This window comes from Aotus nancymaae, unplaced genomic scaffold, assembly GCF_030222135.1.
Source record: "Aotus nancymaae isolate 86718 unplaced genomic scaffold, 86718_ANA_hifiasm-v0.15.2.pri h1tg000006l, whole genome shotgun sequence".
Classification (NCBI taxonomy): domain Eukaryota; kingdom Metazoa; phylum Chordata; class Mammalia; order Primates; family Aotidae; genus Aotus; species Aotus nancymaae.
In genome coordinates, this window is record NW_026988417.1 from 2126457 (window position 1) to 2142852 (window position 16396).

Consider the following 16396-nt stretch of genomic DNA (forward strand, 5'->3'; position numbering starts at 1 on the left):
AGATGGGACCACACCAGGCAGCCTTGCGGGAGAGGATGTTTTCGTCACCGGAGAACTTCAGCACCTCGTTCTTCAGGCCAGGACCAGGAGGAGATACCTGGTTACCTTCAGAAATAGCACTCTTCAGTTCTGGATTTCAAATTGTTAAAAGTTGCCCTTATTTGTGCCACGTTTTCATTCTTTTTTTCTTTTTTTGAGGCAGAGTCTTGCTCTGTTGCCCAGGCTGGAGTGCAGTGGCATGATCTTGGTTTACCACAACCTCTGCCACCCAGGTTCAAGCGATTACCTTGCTTCAGCCTCCCAAGTCGCTGGGAGTACAGGTGCCCGCCACCACGCCCGGCTAATTTTTGTATTTTTAGTAGAGGCACGGTTTCACCATGTTGTCCAGGCTGATCTCAAACTCCTGACCTCAAGTGATCTGCCCGCCTCGGCCCCCCAAAGTGCTGGGATTACAGGCCTGAGGCACTGCACCCACCGCAGGATGCTAGCTAGCCGCTCAGAAGCCGCCCAGCACGTGTGGCTGGCTCCTCGGGAGCAGATGGCTTGGCAGACCCCGCGCCAATCCACTTGGCCTTGAGGCCTCACGATGTCTGAAGCACTCACCACACCTCTCCTCTTCCCCACCCTCGCGGGGTGAGATGGCCTGGGAAGGAGACTTCCCAGCAGAAAAACATACATCAGAAGAGAAAGATTTTGATCAAAGACGAGAAATGAGAAAAGAAAAGCAGCCTAGAGCGGCCTGAGCTATGTGGAGCACCCAGCGACGGTCTGGCCCACAGAGACCCGAGTATGGGACTCCAGTCCGCCTCCCCCCCATGCCCGGGCACGTGTTTGAAGGCATTTTCTTCTTTCCTTCCTGTAGTGTCCGCCTGGCTGCCTCAGCACCATCTTCATGTTCCTGGAATTTGTGACACAATAACAATGAATACCAATCAATATTGCTTATGTTATTTCAAGGCAAATTCTTGGTGAACTTCGGAGCTGCGTCTTCATTTTTCCTTTAAAAACGCACTTGCAACTGCGGTGGGTGAGCGCGAGTGCACTCAGGGCAACTCGAGTCTGTGCTTCCAGGCTGCAGCCCTCAAACTTGGCCCCAACAAACTCTGCTTCTATTAGTTTTGCCTGTTTTCTCCTTTAGATTGAAAAGCTGACAGTGGGCCCCAGACATGGAGGGGCCGCGCCCACCCAACCCCTCGCTCCTCGCAAGGGCCCGTTCGCTTGCTGGCGGGGCAGTGGATCAGTTCAGCCGCCCCCCCACGACCAGGGCGCTGCGGCCCCACTCCCACGTCCACTGGCAGGCCCGGCCCCTCCTCGCCGCCAGGTGACCTCAGCCGCCCCACTGGCCCCAAGTCCACCGCACAACGCAGGCTGCGCGTCCCCAGGCCTGGACGCCTGGACCCCTGGCCCCGTCCCGCCCGCGCAGCTCGGACAGCCTTCGGGGTGGTGCTGGGAGGCGGCGCAGAACTGCAGGGGGCCGGGTTCGCGAAGCGCCGAGGACCGGGTCGGCGGCCGCCTCCCGCACCTGAGCTCCTCCGCCCCAGCCTGCGGCGTCTGCAGGTCCCTCTCGGCGCGGAGCCCCCGCTGCACCTGCACCGAGGCCACGGGGCGCATGCGCGGCCGCGGGGGGCTGGGGCCTGGCCGGGAGGGGTCCTGCGGGCCCCGCGTCCCCGCGCCCACTGCGGGACTCGCACTGGGGGGCGCCGCGCCAGGCCGCAGACCCCGCCCTTCCGCGTCCCCACTCCGGCGGCCCGTGCGGCTCCGGACAAGGCTTCCCGGGGGCTCTGGGCCGGGGCAGCGTCGGCGCCCCCTCCCCAGGTCCACCGCGGGCGCCGCGCTCAGACAAAGGCGGGAGACGGCGGGGGCGACGCTGCCGTGACTGCTCCGGGCGGCCGCGGAGGAGGAGGAGGAGGACTCGGCGCTGTGGCCGCCAGCGGCCCGGCCGGGGTCGGGGAGCTCCCAGGCGCGCGGCGTGGGAGCGGGGGGCGGGGTGGGGCGGGGCGGGCGGCGCCCATCACGCGCTCCGCGGCCCAGTCCCGAGCCCCGCCGGGCGCCCCCCGGGCCGGGCGCTCCCGCCCCCGCCCTCACCCGCTCCCCTCGCGCTGCCCGGCCGCCCTGTCGCGCCCCGCGAACCACCCGGCGGGTGCGGGCGGGGGCGGTGTCTGCCCCCACCCCCGCGATCACATGGTGACCCCCGGCAGCCAATGCAGTGGACGCTAGGACCCTGCGGGCCGCGGGCGCCGCGACTGCACCGGCGCCGCCGCATTATAAATACTTCTCCAAAATGCGGCGCAGCTCCCTGCGCGCGCCCCGGCCGCCCGCCGCCTCCGCCCCGCGCCCCTGAGCCGCCGCCGCTGCTGCCGCCGCCGCCGCCGCCGCCGCCGCCGCCGCCGCCGCCGCCGCCGCGGGTCCGAGGGCGCCGCGCCCTTGCCCTGGGCCCGGCCGTGCCCGCCGCCGCCCGGCCGCGTCCCCGCGCCGCGCCGCCCGGCCGGGTGCATGCATTGTGGGCCTCCCGACATGGTCTGCGAGACGAAGATCGTGGCCGCCGAGGACCATGAGGCGCTGCCGGGGGCCAAGAAGGACGCGCTGCTCGCCGCCGCCGGCGCCATGTGGCCCCCGCTGCCCGCCGCGCCCGGGCCGGCCGCCGCGCCCCCCGCGCCCCCACCTGCCCCGGCAGCTCAGCCTCGCGGCGGGGCGGGGGGCGCGGGGCCGCCGGGGGGGCGCGGCGTGTGCATCCGCGAGTTCCGCGCGGCCGAGCAGGAGGCGGCGCGCCGCATCTTCTACGACGGCATCATGGAGCGCATCCCCAACACGGCCTTCCGCGGCCTGCGGCAGCACCCGCGCGCGCAGCTGCTCTACGCCCTGCTGGCGGGTCAGTGCGCCGGGCCCCCGCCTGCCGCAGTCCCTCGGGCCGGCGCGGAGCTACCTCGCCCCGGCGTCCTCCCGGGGACCGGCCTGGGAAGCCCCCACTTTCTGCCGCGCCGGGCTCCGCTCAGGGGGCTGGCCAGGGGCTTGGGGACGGGCGCGGGGCCCCGAGCGGGCGGGAGCCGGGGAGGGTCCGGGGTCCCCACCTGTGTCCCCGCCGCGCAGCCCCCCTCCCCGTCCTCTCCCCTGTCCGCTCCTGGCATCCTGGGTGGGGGCGGGTGCCCTGGCAGGTAGCGCCCGCGGCGGCTGGGGCCCGGCGAGTGCCTAAATATAATCCGCGGGCGGGGGAGGCCGCCTCCCGCTCCGTGCTAATTTATGAGGGGAAGACAGCCGGCGCCTCGGGGGGTGCGCGCGCCTGGCGCAGCCGGGGCGGTCGCGGGGGGCGGCCCCCGCAGGGTCTTTCGGTCCCTTCCCATCGAAGCTTCCCGCCGGGGTTGGAGGGGGGCTTTGTTCCCATTTTACAGATGAGGAGCCTGAGGCCGCGTGGGGAGGGTGCGTCTCCCCCAAGGTCACAGCAGCGAAATGCGGCTGGAAGCAGCGTGGGTCTCCCTGCCCTGTCCCTGCCCTCGCGGCGCCCGGAAGCTGCCTAGGAAGGGCTCTGGCTGGGGCCCTGGGACGAGGGGGCCCGGGAGCCCGGGGCTGGAACGTGGGATCCCCTCCCGCCTGCCTCGCGCGGGGCCTGGATTTGCCCATCTTGGCTTCACCATGGCAGAGTGGGCAGGGCCCCTCCCCGCACCCCGAAGGTGGAGGGCGCGCGCGCCGGGAGCGGGGCTTGGGGCCGCTTCTCCGCCGTTCCGGGCACCCTGCCGGGGGCAGGAAGCTCAGAGACCCGTCGAGGCTGTTTCCAGGCGGTGGGGATGGGGGCGGGGGTTAATTTTACCACCGGAAGCTTGGAAATGGGGGGCAGTAGCCAGCACCCGGGATGACCCCGCTCCTCCATCCAGAGCGTGGCCGGCCGCGGCATCCCCAATGGGCTTCCCGAGCAGCGTCTCCCGGGGCTTGGGGACCCCTCGCCGCGCCGCTGACCCGCGCCCTCTGCCCGCAGCGCTGTGCTTCGCCCTGAGCCGCTCGCTGCTGCTGACGTGCCTGGTGCCGGCCGCGCTGCTGGGCCTGCGCTACTACTACAGCCGCAAGGTGATCCGCGCCTACCTGGAGTGCGCGCTGCACACGGACATGGCGGACATCGAGCAGTACTACATGAAGCCGCCCGGTGAGTCCCCTGCTGCCCCTCCCCGCCCTCCGCCCCAGACTGGCCTCGGGGGCACCCACTCCAGCAACCTCAGGGAAGGCCAGCGCCAGCGCCAGCGTGGGTGGGCCTGGGCCGGGGCCCCTGTGGCCTGAGCCTTCTGGGTGACCGAGGCCTCCGGAGTCAGCAGGACTGGGGGAGGCAGAGCCAGCTCCTCCCTGAGTGGCCTGAGCTGGCCCTGCGACGCGGTGGCTCCACCGTTCCCTGCTCTGGATGCGTCTCCCTGGCGCCCGCTGCGGTGGGGCAAGGGCCGCTAGGCCCTGTGGGTCCCCTCTGGCGTGCCTTGTGGGGCTGGGGTTGTCTGCAGCGCCAGGGCCCTGGGGGGAGGGGTTGTGTGGCACGGTCTGGGGACTCTCTTGGGGCACAAAGGATGGGGTGGGGGCAGGGGCCTGACCTTGAGCTGTGGCCCTCACTTCTGGCCTGGTCTCAGGGCCACTTAGCTGGAGGTCTTGTCCCAGCTCCTGTGGCCTTCTGTAGCTGGAGGGGCTGGAGCCAGGCTCAGGGGAGCTGGGGATTGCTCTCCACCTCCGGGCTGGCCCCCAGCTGCCCGGTCCTGGGAAGCAGAACCATGCGGTTTCCCCCATGCTGGCAGCCCCAGGGGTGAGTCTGCTCTGTGGGGTAGGAGGCTCCCTCCCATGCTGGAGGGCCTGTGGGCCAATGAGAGGGTCAGAGTGGGCCTGGAGGGTTGGGCAGGGGCTGGCAGGAGTCCTGCCAGTGTCGGGAGGGGCAGTGGCTCAGGCACCACCCTCGCCCACGGCCTTGGCGCCTGCCGCTCTCCTTGACCCTTCCCAAACCCAAACAGCGCGTGTGAGCAGCTCCTGAGCCCTGGCCTCCCTGGGGGAAACGGGCCATGAGGAAGCACAGGCCGCAGCAGCAAAGAGGGCTCTGGTGGGCACACAGGGCATGGCCCTGCCCTCTGTGGGCTGTGGCCTACCTGGTGTGGGGGGTACAGGGGCAACTGGAGGGGGAGCTGCAGGAACACCCCATGAGGGCAGAGGCCGGATGGCTGCTGACGGTCCATGCTGGATTCCTGGGAGCTGCTTGTGCACATGGGGAAACTGAGGCCTGAGAGGAGCGAGGTGTGCCAGGGCCACACGGTGCTGGATTTGCTGCTCCCAGGATGGTCCTGACCTCTGGTCTTGCCTGGGCAGGGAGAGGCCAGAACCCCTGGGTTGTGGGCAGGCCGGCTGCTGGGAGGGGGACTGGTCCAGGACCCCCTTCCTGGAGGTGGAGATGCTGTGTAGGTGGAGAGATGGGGGCTGGCTGTGGGAGACCCCAGGGGCTCCAGGACGGGGTTGAGGAAGGGCGCCCTCCTGGGGACCCTGGAGCTGCACAGAGCTTGGAGGGCCGATCCGCTTGGGGCTGGGGTGCTGGCAGCAGTGCCCGGTGGCTCCCCCGGCTGCTTCTCCTCGAGGGGCCCTCAGCACCCCCTTAGCTGCCTTCCAGGCCTCAGTGTCCTGAACTGAAGACAGAGGTCCCCCTCATGGAGCCAGTGGGCCGGTGGTTGCACAGAGGGGTGGCAGGGAGGGGTGGGAGTGCTTCCCGTGGCTCGGGGCAGCTGCAGAGCCTCCTCAAGCAGGAGGCAGGAGGGGCCACAGACAGGCTGTGTGGCCCTCGCTGGCCAGCCCCTCGGCCATCAGAGAGATCTCTGGGTGTCATTGGCCGGGCTTCCCCTGTGGCCGATGCCTGCGGGTTCCCCCCACAACCGCCCTCACCTGCCCTGCACCCCTTCTCTACTGCTGGTTTCCCTCCCCCGCAGCCTCCACCTCCTGGCTTCACGCCTGACTTGAGGGGGGCATTGGGCTGTGCCGTGGATGGGGTGGTGACCTGGCCACGTGGCTCACTGCTGGGAGAGGCCAGGGCCAGAGAGGCCGTCCCCTGTCCCCCACTTGGATTTATAGGAAGCTCCTCCTGGGCTGCAGGGAACGTCCTGGCCCCACTTTCCTAGCCCCTGCCCCTCTCAGGCCTCTGCTGTGGGTGCTGGAGTTCGCCGTGATGGCCAGGTGATCCTGGGTGGCCAGGAGCTACAGCAGTTTGGCTGGACCACGGCCTGGTCAGGGCTGCCTGGGCCATCGAGGCTTTCGGTCTGGGAGTAGCTGGGCAGGGCAGGGGTCTGACTGGCCAAAGCTTGCCCGGCCGTTGGTCTCAAAGGAGGAACTCGGGCCTTCAACCACCACTCTGAGCAGGGCAGCGCAGCCTCCAGGCTGGAGTCTTGGCTGTTGGGCTGTGGGTAACAAGTGTTGGTCGGGCTTTCTCTGCGTAAGGGACTCTGGAGTGTGTTTGTGGGGGCTCTGGAGTGTGTGTGTGGGGGGCTCTGGAGTGTGCGTGGCTCTGGAGTGTGCGTGTGGGGGGCTCTGGAGTGTGTGTGTGGGGGCTCTGGAGTGTGTGTGGGGGGCTCTGGAGTGTGGGGGGCTCTGGAGTGTGTGTGGGGGGGCTCGAGTGTGGGGGGCTCTGGAGTGTGGGGGGGCTCTGGAGTGTGCGTGGGGGGGCTCTGGAGTGTGGGGGGCTCTGGAGTGTGCGTGGGGGCTCTGGAGCGTGCGTGGGGGGCTCTGGAGCGTGCGGGGGGGGCTCTGGAGCGTGCGTGGGGGGCTCTAGAGCGTGCGTGGGGGGGCTCTGGAGCGTGCGTGGGGGGCTCTGGAGCGTGCGTGTGGGGGGCTCTGGAGCGTGCGTGTGGGGCTCTGGAGAGTGCGTTGGGGGGCTCTGGAGCGTGCGTGTGGGGGGCTCTGGAGCGTGCGTTGGGGGGCTCTGGAGAGTGCGTTGGGGGGCTCTGGAGCGTGCGTGTGGGGGGCTCTGGAGCGTGCGTGTGGGGGCTCTGGAGTGTGTGTGGGGGCTCTGGAGCGTGCGTGGGGGGGCTCTGGAGTGTGTGTGGGGCTCTGGAGTGTGTGTGGGGGCTCTGGAGTGTGGGGGGCTCTGGAGTGTGTGTGGGGGGGCTCCGGAGTGTGGGGGGCTCTGGAGTGTGGGGGGGCTCTGGAGCGTGCGTGTGGGGGGGCTCTGGAGCGTGCGTGGGGGGGCTCTGGAGCGTGCGTGGGGGGCTCTGGAGCGTGCGTGTGGGGGGCTCTAGAGCGTGCGTGGGGGGGCTCTGGAGCGTGCGTGGGGGGCTCTGGAGCGTGCGTGTGGGGCTCTGGAGAGTGCGTTGGGGGGCTCTGGAGCGTGCGTGTGGGGGGCTCTGGAGCGTGCGTTGGGGGGCTCTGGAGCGTGCGTGTGGGGCTCTGGAGCGTGCGTGTGGGGGCTCTGGAGTGTGTGTGGGGCTCTGGAGTGTGCGTGTGGGGGCTCTGGAGTGTGTGTGGGGCTCTGGAGTGTGCGTGGGGGGGCTCTGGAGTGTGTGTGGGGCTCTGGAGTGTGCGTGGGGGGGCTCTGGAGTGTGGGGGGCTCTACTGGCTTGTCCTGGATAGTGGCTGCCCCTTCCTGTGAGTCCAGCAGAGCTGGTAGCTAGGCCCCTTGGGCTGCTGGGATTGGGTGTCCCAGTGCCCTGGCTTGGTGCCTGGCTGGAGTGGGCAGCCTGAAGGGGACCCCTCCCAGGCCCTGGCCTTGTCTCATGCCAGAGGTGCAGGGGCCTCCCCAGCCTTCCTCACCGGGTGTCCCTGGCCACCTGTCCTCTGCAGGCTCCTGCTTCTGGGTGGCCGTGCTGGATGGCAACGTGGTGGGCATCGTGGCCGCGCGGGCCCACGAGGAGGACAACACGCTGGAGCTGCTGCGGATGTCTGTGGACTCGCGCTTCCGTGGCAAGGGCATCGCCAAGGCGCTGGGCCGGAAGGTGCTGGAGTTCGCCGTGGTGCACAACTACTCCGCGGTGGTGCTGGGCACGACGGCTGTCAAGGTGGCCGCCCACAAGCTCTACGAGTCGCTGGGCTTCAGACACATGGGCGCCAGTGACCACTACGTGCTGCCCGGCATGACCCTCTCGCTGGCCGAGCGCCTCTTCTTCCAGGTCCGCTACCACCGCTACCGCCTGCAGCTGCGCGAGGAGTGACCGCCGCCGCTCAGCTGCCCGCCACCCCGGCCGCCCTGCCCGCTGCCCGCCCGCCCGCCGCCCGCCGCCCGGCGCGGCCGCTTTCAGACGCTCACCTTGGCGTTTGTGTTGGGTTTTCTCTCTTCAACATCCTGCGGTTCTCTGGCTGGTTCTGAGGGGTGCGGGGCTGCTGCTCTTCCGCGATACTTTGGTGGGGGGGGGGTTCGTCGCCACCACCCCTCGCCCTTCCCCACCCACCCGGGTGACTTGCCACGCCTTGAAGAGTGGCATCTTGGACCATCACGGCTGTCCTTGAAGCTGCCCTGCCCGCCGCCACTGGGGGAGGCCCAGCCTTGCTCACCAAGCACAGAACCTCTGCGACAGAGTCCCGGGCCAGGCTCCGGCCCTGCCAGCGGCCCGGCGCCACTGCCCGTGGAGGCCCGAGCTGGCCACGGCACTGCTTTGCTCCGCGCATGCCGAGGGTGTGGCCCGGACCAGCATGCCGCATGCACACAGCCCTGCCCTGCCGCTCTGCTCAGACTGGACCCGGAGACCCGGGCCGGTGAGCGCCTCTGTCCCTAGCCCAGAGCTGGCCATGGGAGGGCCTGCCCCCACCCCAACCCCTTGGAGGACCCGGTCTGCCCCTCGCTGCCCGGCTCTGTCCTCGTCTGCTTTGCTCTGACATCTCAACGCCTTCCTTTCCTCTGACTCCGGCCCCTCCCTTGCCTGGGCTTGGCTGGCTGGCGTCATCACCCAGGTGGCTCCCATGGCATCCGTGGCACAGCCAGGGTGGGGGTCCGAGGGACCCGTCTCCCCAGTGCCCACTGGATCGCGGTAGCCGCTCCCAGGTGTCCCCAGGGACCTCCCACCTCTGGCCGATGGTCCACCCTGTGAATCTTACCAGCCCAGGCTGCTGCCTACAGCACCCAGCCCACAGCTTCTCCCAGCCTGAAACCAACCCGTTTTCTAATAAGTTATTTAGACAGAATAGCACTCTGCATGACTTTAATTCTTGGGACAAAATGGTAGTTTGTACCCTAAGACACAGTTTCTGGCCCAGTGTGATGGGGGTGGGTGGCCGGGTGGGTGGAGTGTTTTGCAGTTGGAAATCTGGAGGGAGACTCTGATTTGGTGTCATTTCCCGCCACGGAGCATGCCTCCCAGCCCTGGCCTGCAGGGTGGGCAGGGCGGGGGGCTGGGGAGTCCACAAGCTCCAGGAGGAGGTGCTGCCTTGGGCTGGGTGGGAAGAAGGGTGGCCGCCTCAGCTCCCACTGGTCGTGCTCCCGGTCTCTCCTTCCTGAGGTCACAGGCAGGGGCTGCCCTGGGCGGGGGCGGCCTGGAAGGGGAGACAGAGGTAGAGTGCTGCACGTCCAGCCTAGAGGTGGCAGGAGGAGAATAAAGGCTTGCCCAGACCCCTCTGTGGGGGAATTGGGGAGGGGTGTGGCAGGCAGGGTGGGCCACAGAACTGGGTCCCGGGCACCAAGGCCACGTGCAGGGCCACGGAGGGACCTTCTTCACGAGGCGCTTCAGAAGTGAGCAAAGGGACGGAGAAGCCCCGTGTCCGAGGGCCTTTTGTCCTGTTCGCAATTGAGGTGTGCAGAGCACTGTACAGACCCTCCCCTGTACACTCCTCCCTGGAGGGGCCCGGTTCCCGCTCGGGGATGGGAGTTTTGTAGACTGTACAGAAATCGGCACCCTATTTTCTTGCAGCTCAGATTTTGTTAATCTGGAATATACAGACAGACGTAAAGTGTTTTAGCAAAATGGAAACAAACAGTTGTGCCTTTTTCCTCTTTGGTTCGCTTTGGGTTTGGCCTTGGGCTGGTCCCGGTTGGTGCGGGGCATGCGGGGGGCAGGAGGGGCAGGGTGGGCCAGGTGGAGTCAGGTCATGGGGGTGTCCTGTCGGGGTGCCGCCAGCTTCCCTGGGTCCTGTGCCTTGGAGCCTCAGGCTCCTGGGATGCAGGCTGCGTGGGGGTGGCTGTCGGAGCCCACCGATGCCAGGGCAGGACCTGGAGGCCCAGGGACTGCCAGTGTCCCCTTGACGTTGACCTGAGCTGGGTTCACTGCAGATCCTCCTCCTGGGGGTTGGTTCTGAGAGTACTGGGCGGTGTGGCCCTGTCCCATACTGGTGGCAACTGTGCCCATGAGTGACCTGGCTGCACTGCCCTGTGGGTGGTGGGCGCTTGGCCTTTCTTTGCTGCCAGGACTTGGTAGAGGTGCCAGGAAGGGTGTATGGGGTGAGTGTGTGCAGAACCCTGCTGCTCTGAGGTGAGCAGAGGCACCAGTGTGCCTGCCAGGCTGGGGTGGAGCTGCCCGGAGCCCTCACCAGGCCAGTGTGTAGCTCAGTGGGGCCCTTGAAGGCCAGTGGGGGGCAGATCTGTCCTCCCCCGGGCTGGAGGCCAGGTGCCCTCATGGGCGGGCCTGCCCTGGCCCGCCTCATCCCTCCAGCCAGGGATTTCACTGCTCTGCACATGTGCACTGACGTGAATTTTATATGTTTGTAGAAATTCTGATGTAACTTTTTCTACCTCTGAAGCGCCCTCCTGGGCCTTGCTGTCACGTGGTTGGTGCGGCTTCCCTGGGTGCCCGCCCCTGCCCACTTGACGTGGGTGCCCACCACTCAGACTCTGCGAGGCAAGGCCCGGGGAAAGCCAGCCTGGGGCTGGGCACTGCTCAGGGGCTCCTGGGATTTCTGTGTGTTTGGAAGCCTGTTTTTGTTGTGGGGAGGATGGAAGGCAGGAGGGGCTGGTGGTGCCTGAGGCCACAGCTGGGTGAAGGAGAATGTCCTCGATGGATGAGCGGCACAGGCCTAACGGGCTCTGGGCAGCTGAGGGCCATGGCGCCTCAGGATGCCCTGCGCTGCCCAGTGCCAGGGGTCTTGCTGTGCAGGGGTGGGCCGGCCCTGGGCAGCTCCCACCGCCCAGGTGCGGGTGGCTGCAGACCTGGCCCCTGAGGATGGGAGGCCTGTGTGTGCTGAAGCTGCCATGCGGTTTGGCCCCCCAGAAGGGCTCCTGAGCGTAGGGAGTTGAGCCCTGCAGGCCTAGCGATGTCTCCCCCTCCTTCCTCTGCCGAGCGTTGCTTCCTGCTGGTGTCACACTCTGGGGCCGAGCAGCAGCTGAGAAGCTGCCCCTAGAGGGAGGGGCTGAGGCCTGGGTCAGTCTGTCCCAAGGGGTGGACAGCAGGGAAGGCTTGGCCTGGGAGGCTCTGTGGACAGCAGACCTGAGGCCACGAGGTCCTGGGGCCACCCCTTCCTGCTCTGGGTGTCCTCTGAGAAGGTGGCAGAAGGCTGCAGGGGCCAGAGGGGATGGCGTGGGGCTGCCCTGAGCTTCCTGGCTGTGTGGCAGGTGGAGGAAGCTCTCTGGGCCATAAGGGTCTGACCCGCCTGCCCTGGGGCACCAGGGCTGTGCCTGTGGCGTGAGGACCGGAACTGGGGTCCCTGGGCTCTGTTGGCGCCTGGGCTTCTTGGGGGCCAAAGGTGGCTGCCCCGCTGGGCAGGGGGCTGTGTGGGCCCTTGTGGGGTCACTTTCCTGTCAGAGCCCGAGGGACGGTGGGACAGAGTTGTCCCCGTGCCGAGGGAGCCCGCTGCCGTCCCCCGTGGGCTGGCGCTGCGGCTGCGCATCCTGTCTGTTGCCTGCTGACTTGCTTGTGTCTGTTTGGAAGCTGCTTCTGTTTGGCCACAGGCCTGCGTTCCTGGGCTGTGGCCACAGAGCTGGCACTGGGGTTTGAGTTCCAGACTGGGTGGACCCTGGAATCTGCTTACTCCTCAGCACCACCGCCGCTGTGCTTCCAGAGGTGGCGCGATGCCGCCCGGGCCACAGCTGGGTGAAGGAGGGCGAGCCGACGTACCATTGTTGGATGTATTTTTTTAAACAGCAATAATTAGCCATTTTAAAGAAGGGGTATACGTGTGTGCGTGCACGTGTTTGAGCATGTGTGCATATGTGTGAGCATGTGTGCAAGTGTGCTCTTCCATGTGTGGTGTGAGCATGTGTGAGCATGTGCATGAGTGTGAGCGTGTTGTATACGTGCTTAAGCATGGACATGTGAGCATGCATGTGTGAGTACACGTGTATGGGCATACATGCTCGTGTACACGTGTGAACATGCACATGTGTGGATGTATGTGTGTGGGTGTGTTCTTGGGTATGAATGAGCATGTACGTGTGAATGTATGTGTATGAATGTGTATGGATGTATGTGTACGCATGTGTATGAATACGTGTGTATGGACATATATGTGTACACGTGTATAAATGTATGTATGAATGTACATGTATGGATGTACGTGTGTACGTGTATGAATATACGTGTGAATGCACGTGTGTATGAATGTACTGTGAATGTATGTGTATGAATTCACGTATGTGTGAATGTACATGTGTATGTATGTGTGAATGGATGTACGTGTGTACACATGGGCATGCACGTGTGTACGTGTGTGAATGCACGTGTGTGTGAATGTATGTGTGAATGGATGTACGTGTGTACACGAGCATGCACGTGTGTGTGTACGTGTGTACGCATGAGCATGGATGCCTGTGTGATGCAGGTGTTCTTGTGTACTCAGGGGCACATGTGTGTGAATCAGTGTGTACACGTGCATAGGGTGTACATGTGTGTACTCGTGTGTGGGCATGTATGTACTCGTGTATGTGTGGGCGTGTATGTGTGTACGTGTGCATTCTGGTGTGTGGGTGAGCATGCACATGTGCATGGATGCAGGTGTGAGCTGTACAGAGTATGTGTGTTCCATGAGCATGCGGGGTGTGTGTGTGTGTGTGTGTGTGTGTACTTGCATATATGTGGCTGTGCACGTACTGGTGGTGGGGGGCTGGCAGTGCCTGGGGAAGCAGGTTCCTCCCCACCGCTTCCCTGCTGGGCCCCCAGCCGCAGGCTGAGCCTCCCTGGCCCCTCTTGCCCCTCAGTGGGGCAGGGCCTCGGTGGAGGGCCTGAGCAGCTCCAGGGCAGGTCCAGTGAGGCCAGGCTGGGGGAGCACGGGGTGGGGTTCACCTGCTGCTGTTCGTTCCCGAAACTGTACTGTGAGTCCACGGCGGGGGCAGACTGTCCTGAGGCCCCAGATGTGCCAAAACAGCCCCCAGGGTGGGGGCGAGCGAGTTCTGAGGAGAGGGGCTGCGGGGGCCTGGGGTGGGTGTGCACCCCTCCCCTGAATGGCTCCCAATGCTGCTGTTTTTCAATAAAACCAGAGTTGAAGGCACCTGGCTCCCGTGCTCTCTTGGGGCGCTTACTGCCCACTTGTGGCAGGACTGGCTTTCGGGGAGGTGGGCCCCCACCCTTGGTTGCCCTGTTTGGCCCCTCTGCCTTCCCCTTCTCCCCAGGCCACCCCCTTTCCTCACTTTGGCTCCCCTACTGGCCAGGCTGCCCCACAGCCAGCACAGCAGCCTGGAGGGAGTGTGATCCCGGAGGCGGGATGGGGGTGGTGGTGACCCCATTGCTGAGGCTCCACCCCAGCAGGCACCCAGCTGGGTGGGCTCTGCCCATTCACTCTCACACCCAGGATCCCCTGAGTAGCTCATGGGCCCTGCTCTCACCCAGCTCTGTGCTGGGACCCTAGGCACCCTAACTCCTGGCAGACAGCTTGGCGCCCAGCCCCCACCCCATCCTTGCCACCCTAGTGGGACCCCTGGCCAGGCCCACCAGGCCCTGCTGCCCTGTCCTCCTGGCCCTGGGGTCTGGGTGCCATCAGGGTGTCGGACCCCTCCTGCATCTGGGGTTCCCAGTTCCCGTGGTTATGTCCATCCTTGCCCTGGCAGCCCCAGCAGCTGCCTGCCCGCCTGGCCCTTCCTTGGCAGGACAGCGGTGCCAAGGGAGGGTGTGAGGTGAGTGGACATCAGAGCCCACCAGGTTGGGGGTGACTCCCAGTGTTTGTGAGGGAGGGCGCCAGGTCTGGGGTCCAGGCCGAGAGTGCTGCAGTCCAGGGCCTTGGTGGGGAGCAGGGTTTGGGGGGTCTCACAGCCAGTGAGGCATGGGGTGGACACATCCCTGCCCTGGCAGGTGCCTGTCAGAATGGCAGTCTTGTTGGCAGAGGGAATCCTGGAGTCGGGGGTCTCCCAACTGTACTGCCCAGTCCCCTGGGCCACTTTCCTGGTAGGGGTTTCCGTGGCCCGGCTTACACCTTCTCTACCCTCCGCACCCCGCTGCCAGGCCCTGTGGCCAGGAGCCTGGAGGAACCCGAGGCTGCAAGCTTCTTCCCAAGGGCAGGCCTGCCCCTCAGCCTGGAGGACTATGCAGCCTTGGCCTGGGCTCAGCAAAACCCATCTGGGGCATCCTGCTGAAACCGCGGCAGGACGGAAGGCTTGCATGCAGCGGCTGCATCAGGCCTGGTGGGGCTCAGAGTGCTGCCACAGAACGCAGGCAGGGGCAGCACCGCCCCAGCAGAGGCTCTGAGCAGCTCCCGGGATCACTGGGACGTCCCATCACACTGGGGCAGGCCCGGCCATCCAGGACACACACACGTGGGAGGCAGTGAAAACGTTTTTGAAGCTAGGAGAAAACCAGGCTGTCTGGGGCAGTGTGGATGTCCTCTTCCTGGGGAGAAACCGGCCCCAAATGCTTCCTTGAGTCACAGGATGGGCACCTGGCTCCCCCCAGGGGGGCAGGAAGCACCAAGAGGGGCAAGGCCGTCGTGGCAGAGCACCAGGGCTGGGATCCGACCCAGCTGTCCCCACCTCCCCAGCACCACGCACACGCTATCCGGCGAATGCCGCATAATCGGAGGGAAGAGGGAAGAGACTTCTAGCACCCTCAGACCACAGTGCTGACGTCCTGGGCACAGTCCATTGTGATGACCCGGGTTCCCCAGAAAAGACAACCCATGTCCAGTGGGCACAGGGAACCCATGCGGGTGACACAGCCCCCATTTAAAAGAGGGCAGGTGTGGCACACACGATGGGAGAGGGGAGGCCACTGCTCAAACCCACAGCACCCCCTGCACCTCACACGCTCACCCCCGGCCTCCTGCAGTGGTACCAGGTGTCCCCACGAGCAGATGGCACCTTGATGATGAGCCTGAGTGCTGGCTGCTCTGTGGGTGGCAGCCAGAGGCGAGCAACCCTGAAGGGTGCTGGGGGCCCTACACCCCACTTCAAGGGAGACTCTTGGAGCCCAGACCAAGACTTGGGTAAGGAAGTACATGGGAGGGGCTGAGGCACCCAGGAGTGGGGGTGGCCTGAAAGCAGGACCCCGGGAGCACATTTCCAGGGACCACCATAGAGACAGGAAGCCATGGTATCAGGTGAGGATGCAGCTGAAATCCTAGCTGGCACACTTTTGAACTCTGTGACCTTTAGTGCCTCAATTTCCCCACGTGCAAAGGGGGGATGGTGCTGGTGCCTCTGTCGCAGGCTGCTGTGAGGCGGAGGAGAGTCACGGGTGTCCTGCTGGGCTGGCAGGAAGGCCACAGGAGAGTCTGGAGGGGCAGTTGGGAGCGCTGGCTCTCTGGGGGGAGCCAGCCTGTTTGCAGCCACTGGTCACCAGCCTGCAGGAGGCTCACGGGAGAGACCTCATGGCCTGAGAGCATGTGATCCCAGGCCCTTGAAGGTCCTCGGTGGCCCCAGGACGCATCCCTGGCAGAGGCTGGCAATGGGTGGGCAGGCCTTCTCATAGAGTGGCCCTCTGGTCCTCCTGAGGCATCAGTCGGGAACATGAGCCCCAGGGGCCTCAGTGCCTGCTGGCAGGCTGTGTTCTCCTGGTCTCAGTACAGGGCTGCACGCTGGGCCAGCCTGGGAGGACGGTGTGCGCCCTGGGCCGTGGCTTCCTGAAGCGAAGGGAACCAGTGGGGGCACACCACAGGCATCAGAGCTGGTGGCTCCTTGGGCACTTGCCGGGGTGAGCAGCTGCTGAGCTACGAGGGAGCCCCTCCCCTGAAATCCATGGGAGAGGGAGCTGGGACTCCCTACCCTCTCTGGAGCGTCTGCGCAGACCCAGCCTTGGTCACTCCCAATTTGGGGCACTCAGCCCTGCCCTGACCAAGTGGCTGGGGGTTGTGGTCGCGGCACTTCCCACTTACAGGAAGAATTCCCTCAGACAGGGATGAGAAGGGCTTTGCACAGGTATTTACTCCAGGGGACAGCGGGCCACCCCAGCCCCAAAGGGTTAATGCATCCTGGAGAGTCCTGGCACGCAGAGCTGGTGACCTTGGAGGAGGCCACACAATGGGCTGCTGGAAACTGGTTATTTCTTCCCCGTTGCCTGGGGCTACAGACAAAATGAAGGCGAAAAATGCGGGGGCAGGGGTGGGTGTTGGGGGGCGGGGGATCCGG

The 16396-nt window shown here is 65.8% G+C and overlaps 1 protein-coding gene across 1 annotated transcript; it reads left to right on the forward strand.

The window, feature by feature from the left end:
* Positions 1-2493: 2493 nt before the first annotated feature.
* Positions 2494-8145, forward strand: NAT8L (N-acetyltransferase 8 like). The gene is made up of 3 exons (XM_021666988.2): positions 2494-2869; positions 3968-4132; positions 7771-8145. The coding sequence occupies exons 1-3, from the start codon at positions 2494-2496 to the stop codon at positions 8136-8138; spliced, it is 909 nt and encodes a 302-aa protein (XP_021522663.2). The 3' UTR covers positions 8139-8145.
* Positions 8146-16396: the final 8251 nt, after the last annotated feature.

What these genes read in the sequence shown, in the direction of transcription:
- NAT8L (XM_021666988.2), top strand. Translation starts at nt 2,494, where the DNA reads ATGCATTGTGGGCCTCCCGACATGGTCTGCGAGACGAAGATCGTGGCC. An exon ending in GCTCTACGCCCTGCTGGCGG is followed by an intron (nt 2,870 to 3,967) that starts GTCAGTGCGCCG and finishes CTCTGCCCGCAG; the next exon opens with CGCTGTGCTTCGCCCTGAGC. An exon ending in GTACTACATGAAGCCGCCCG is followed by an intron (nt 4,133 to 7,770) that starts GTGAGTCCCCTG and finishes TGTCCTCTGCAG; the next exon opens with GCTCCTGCTTCTGGGTGGCC.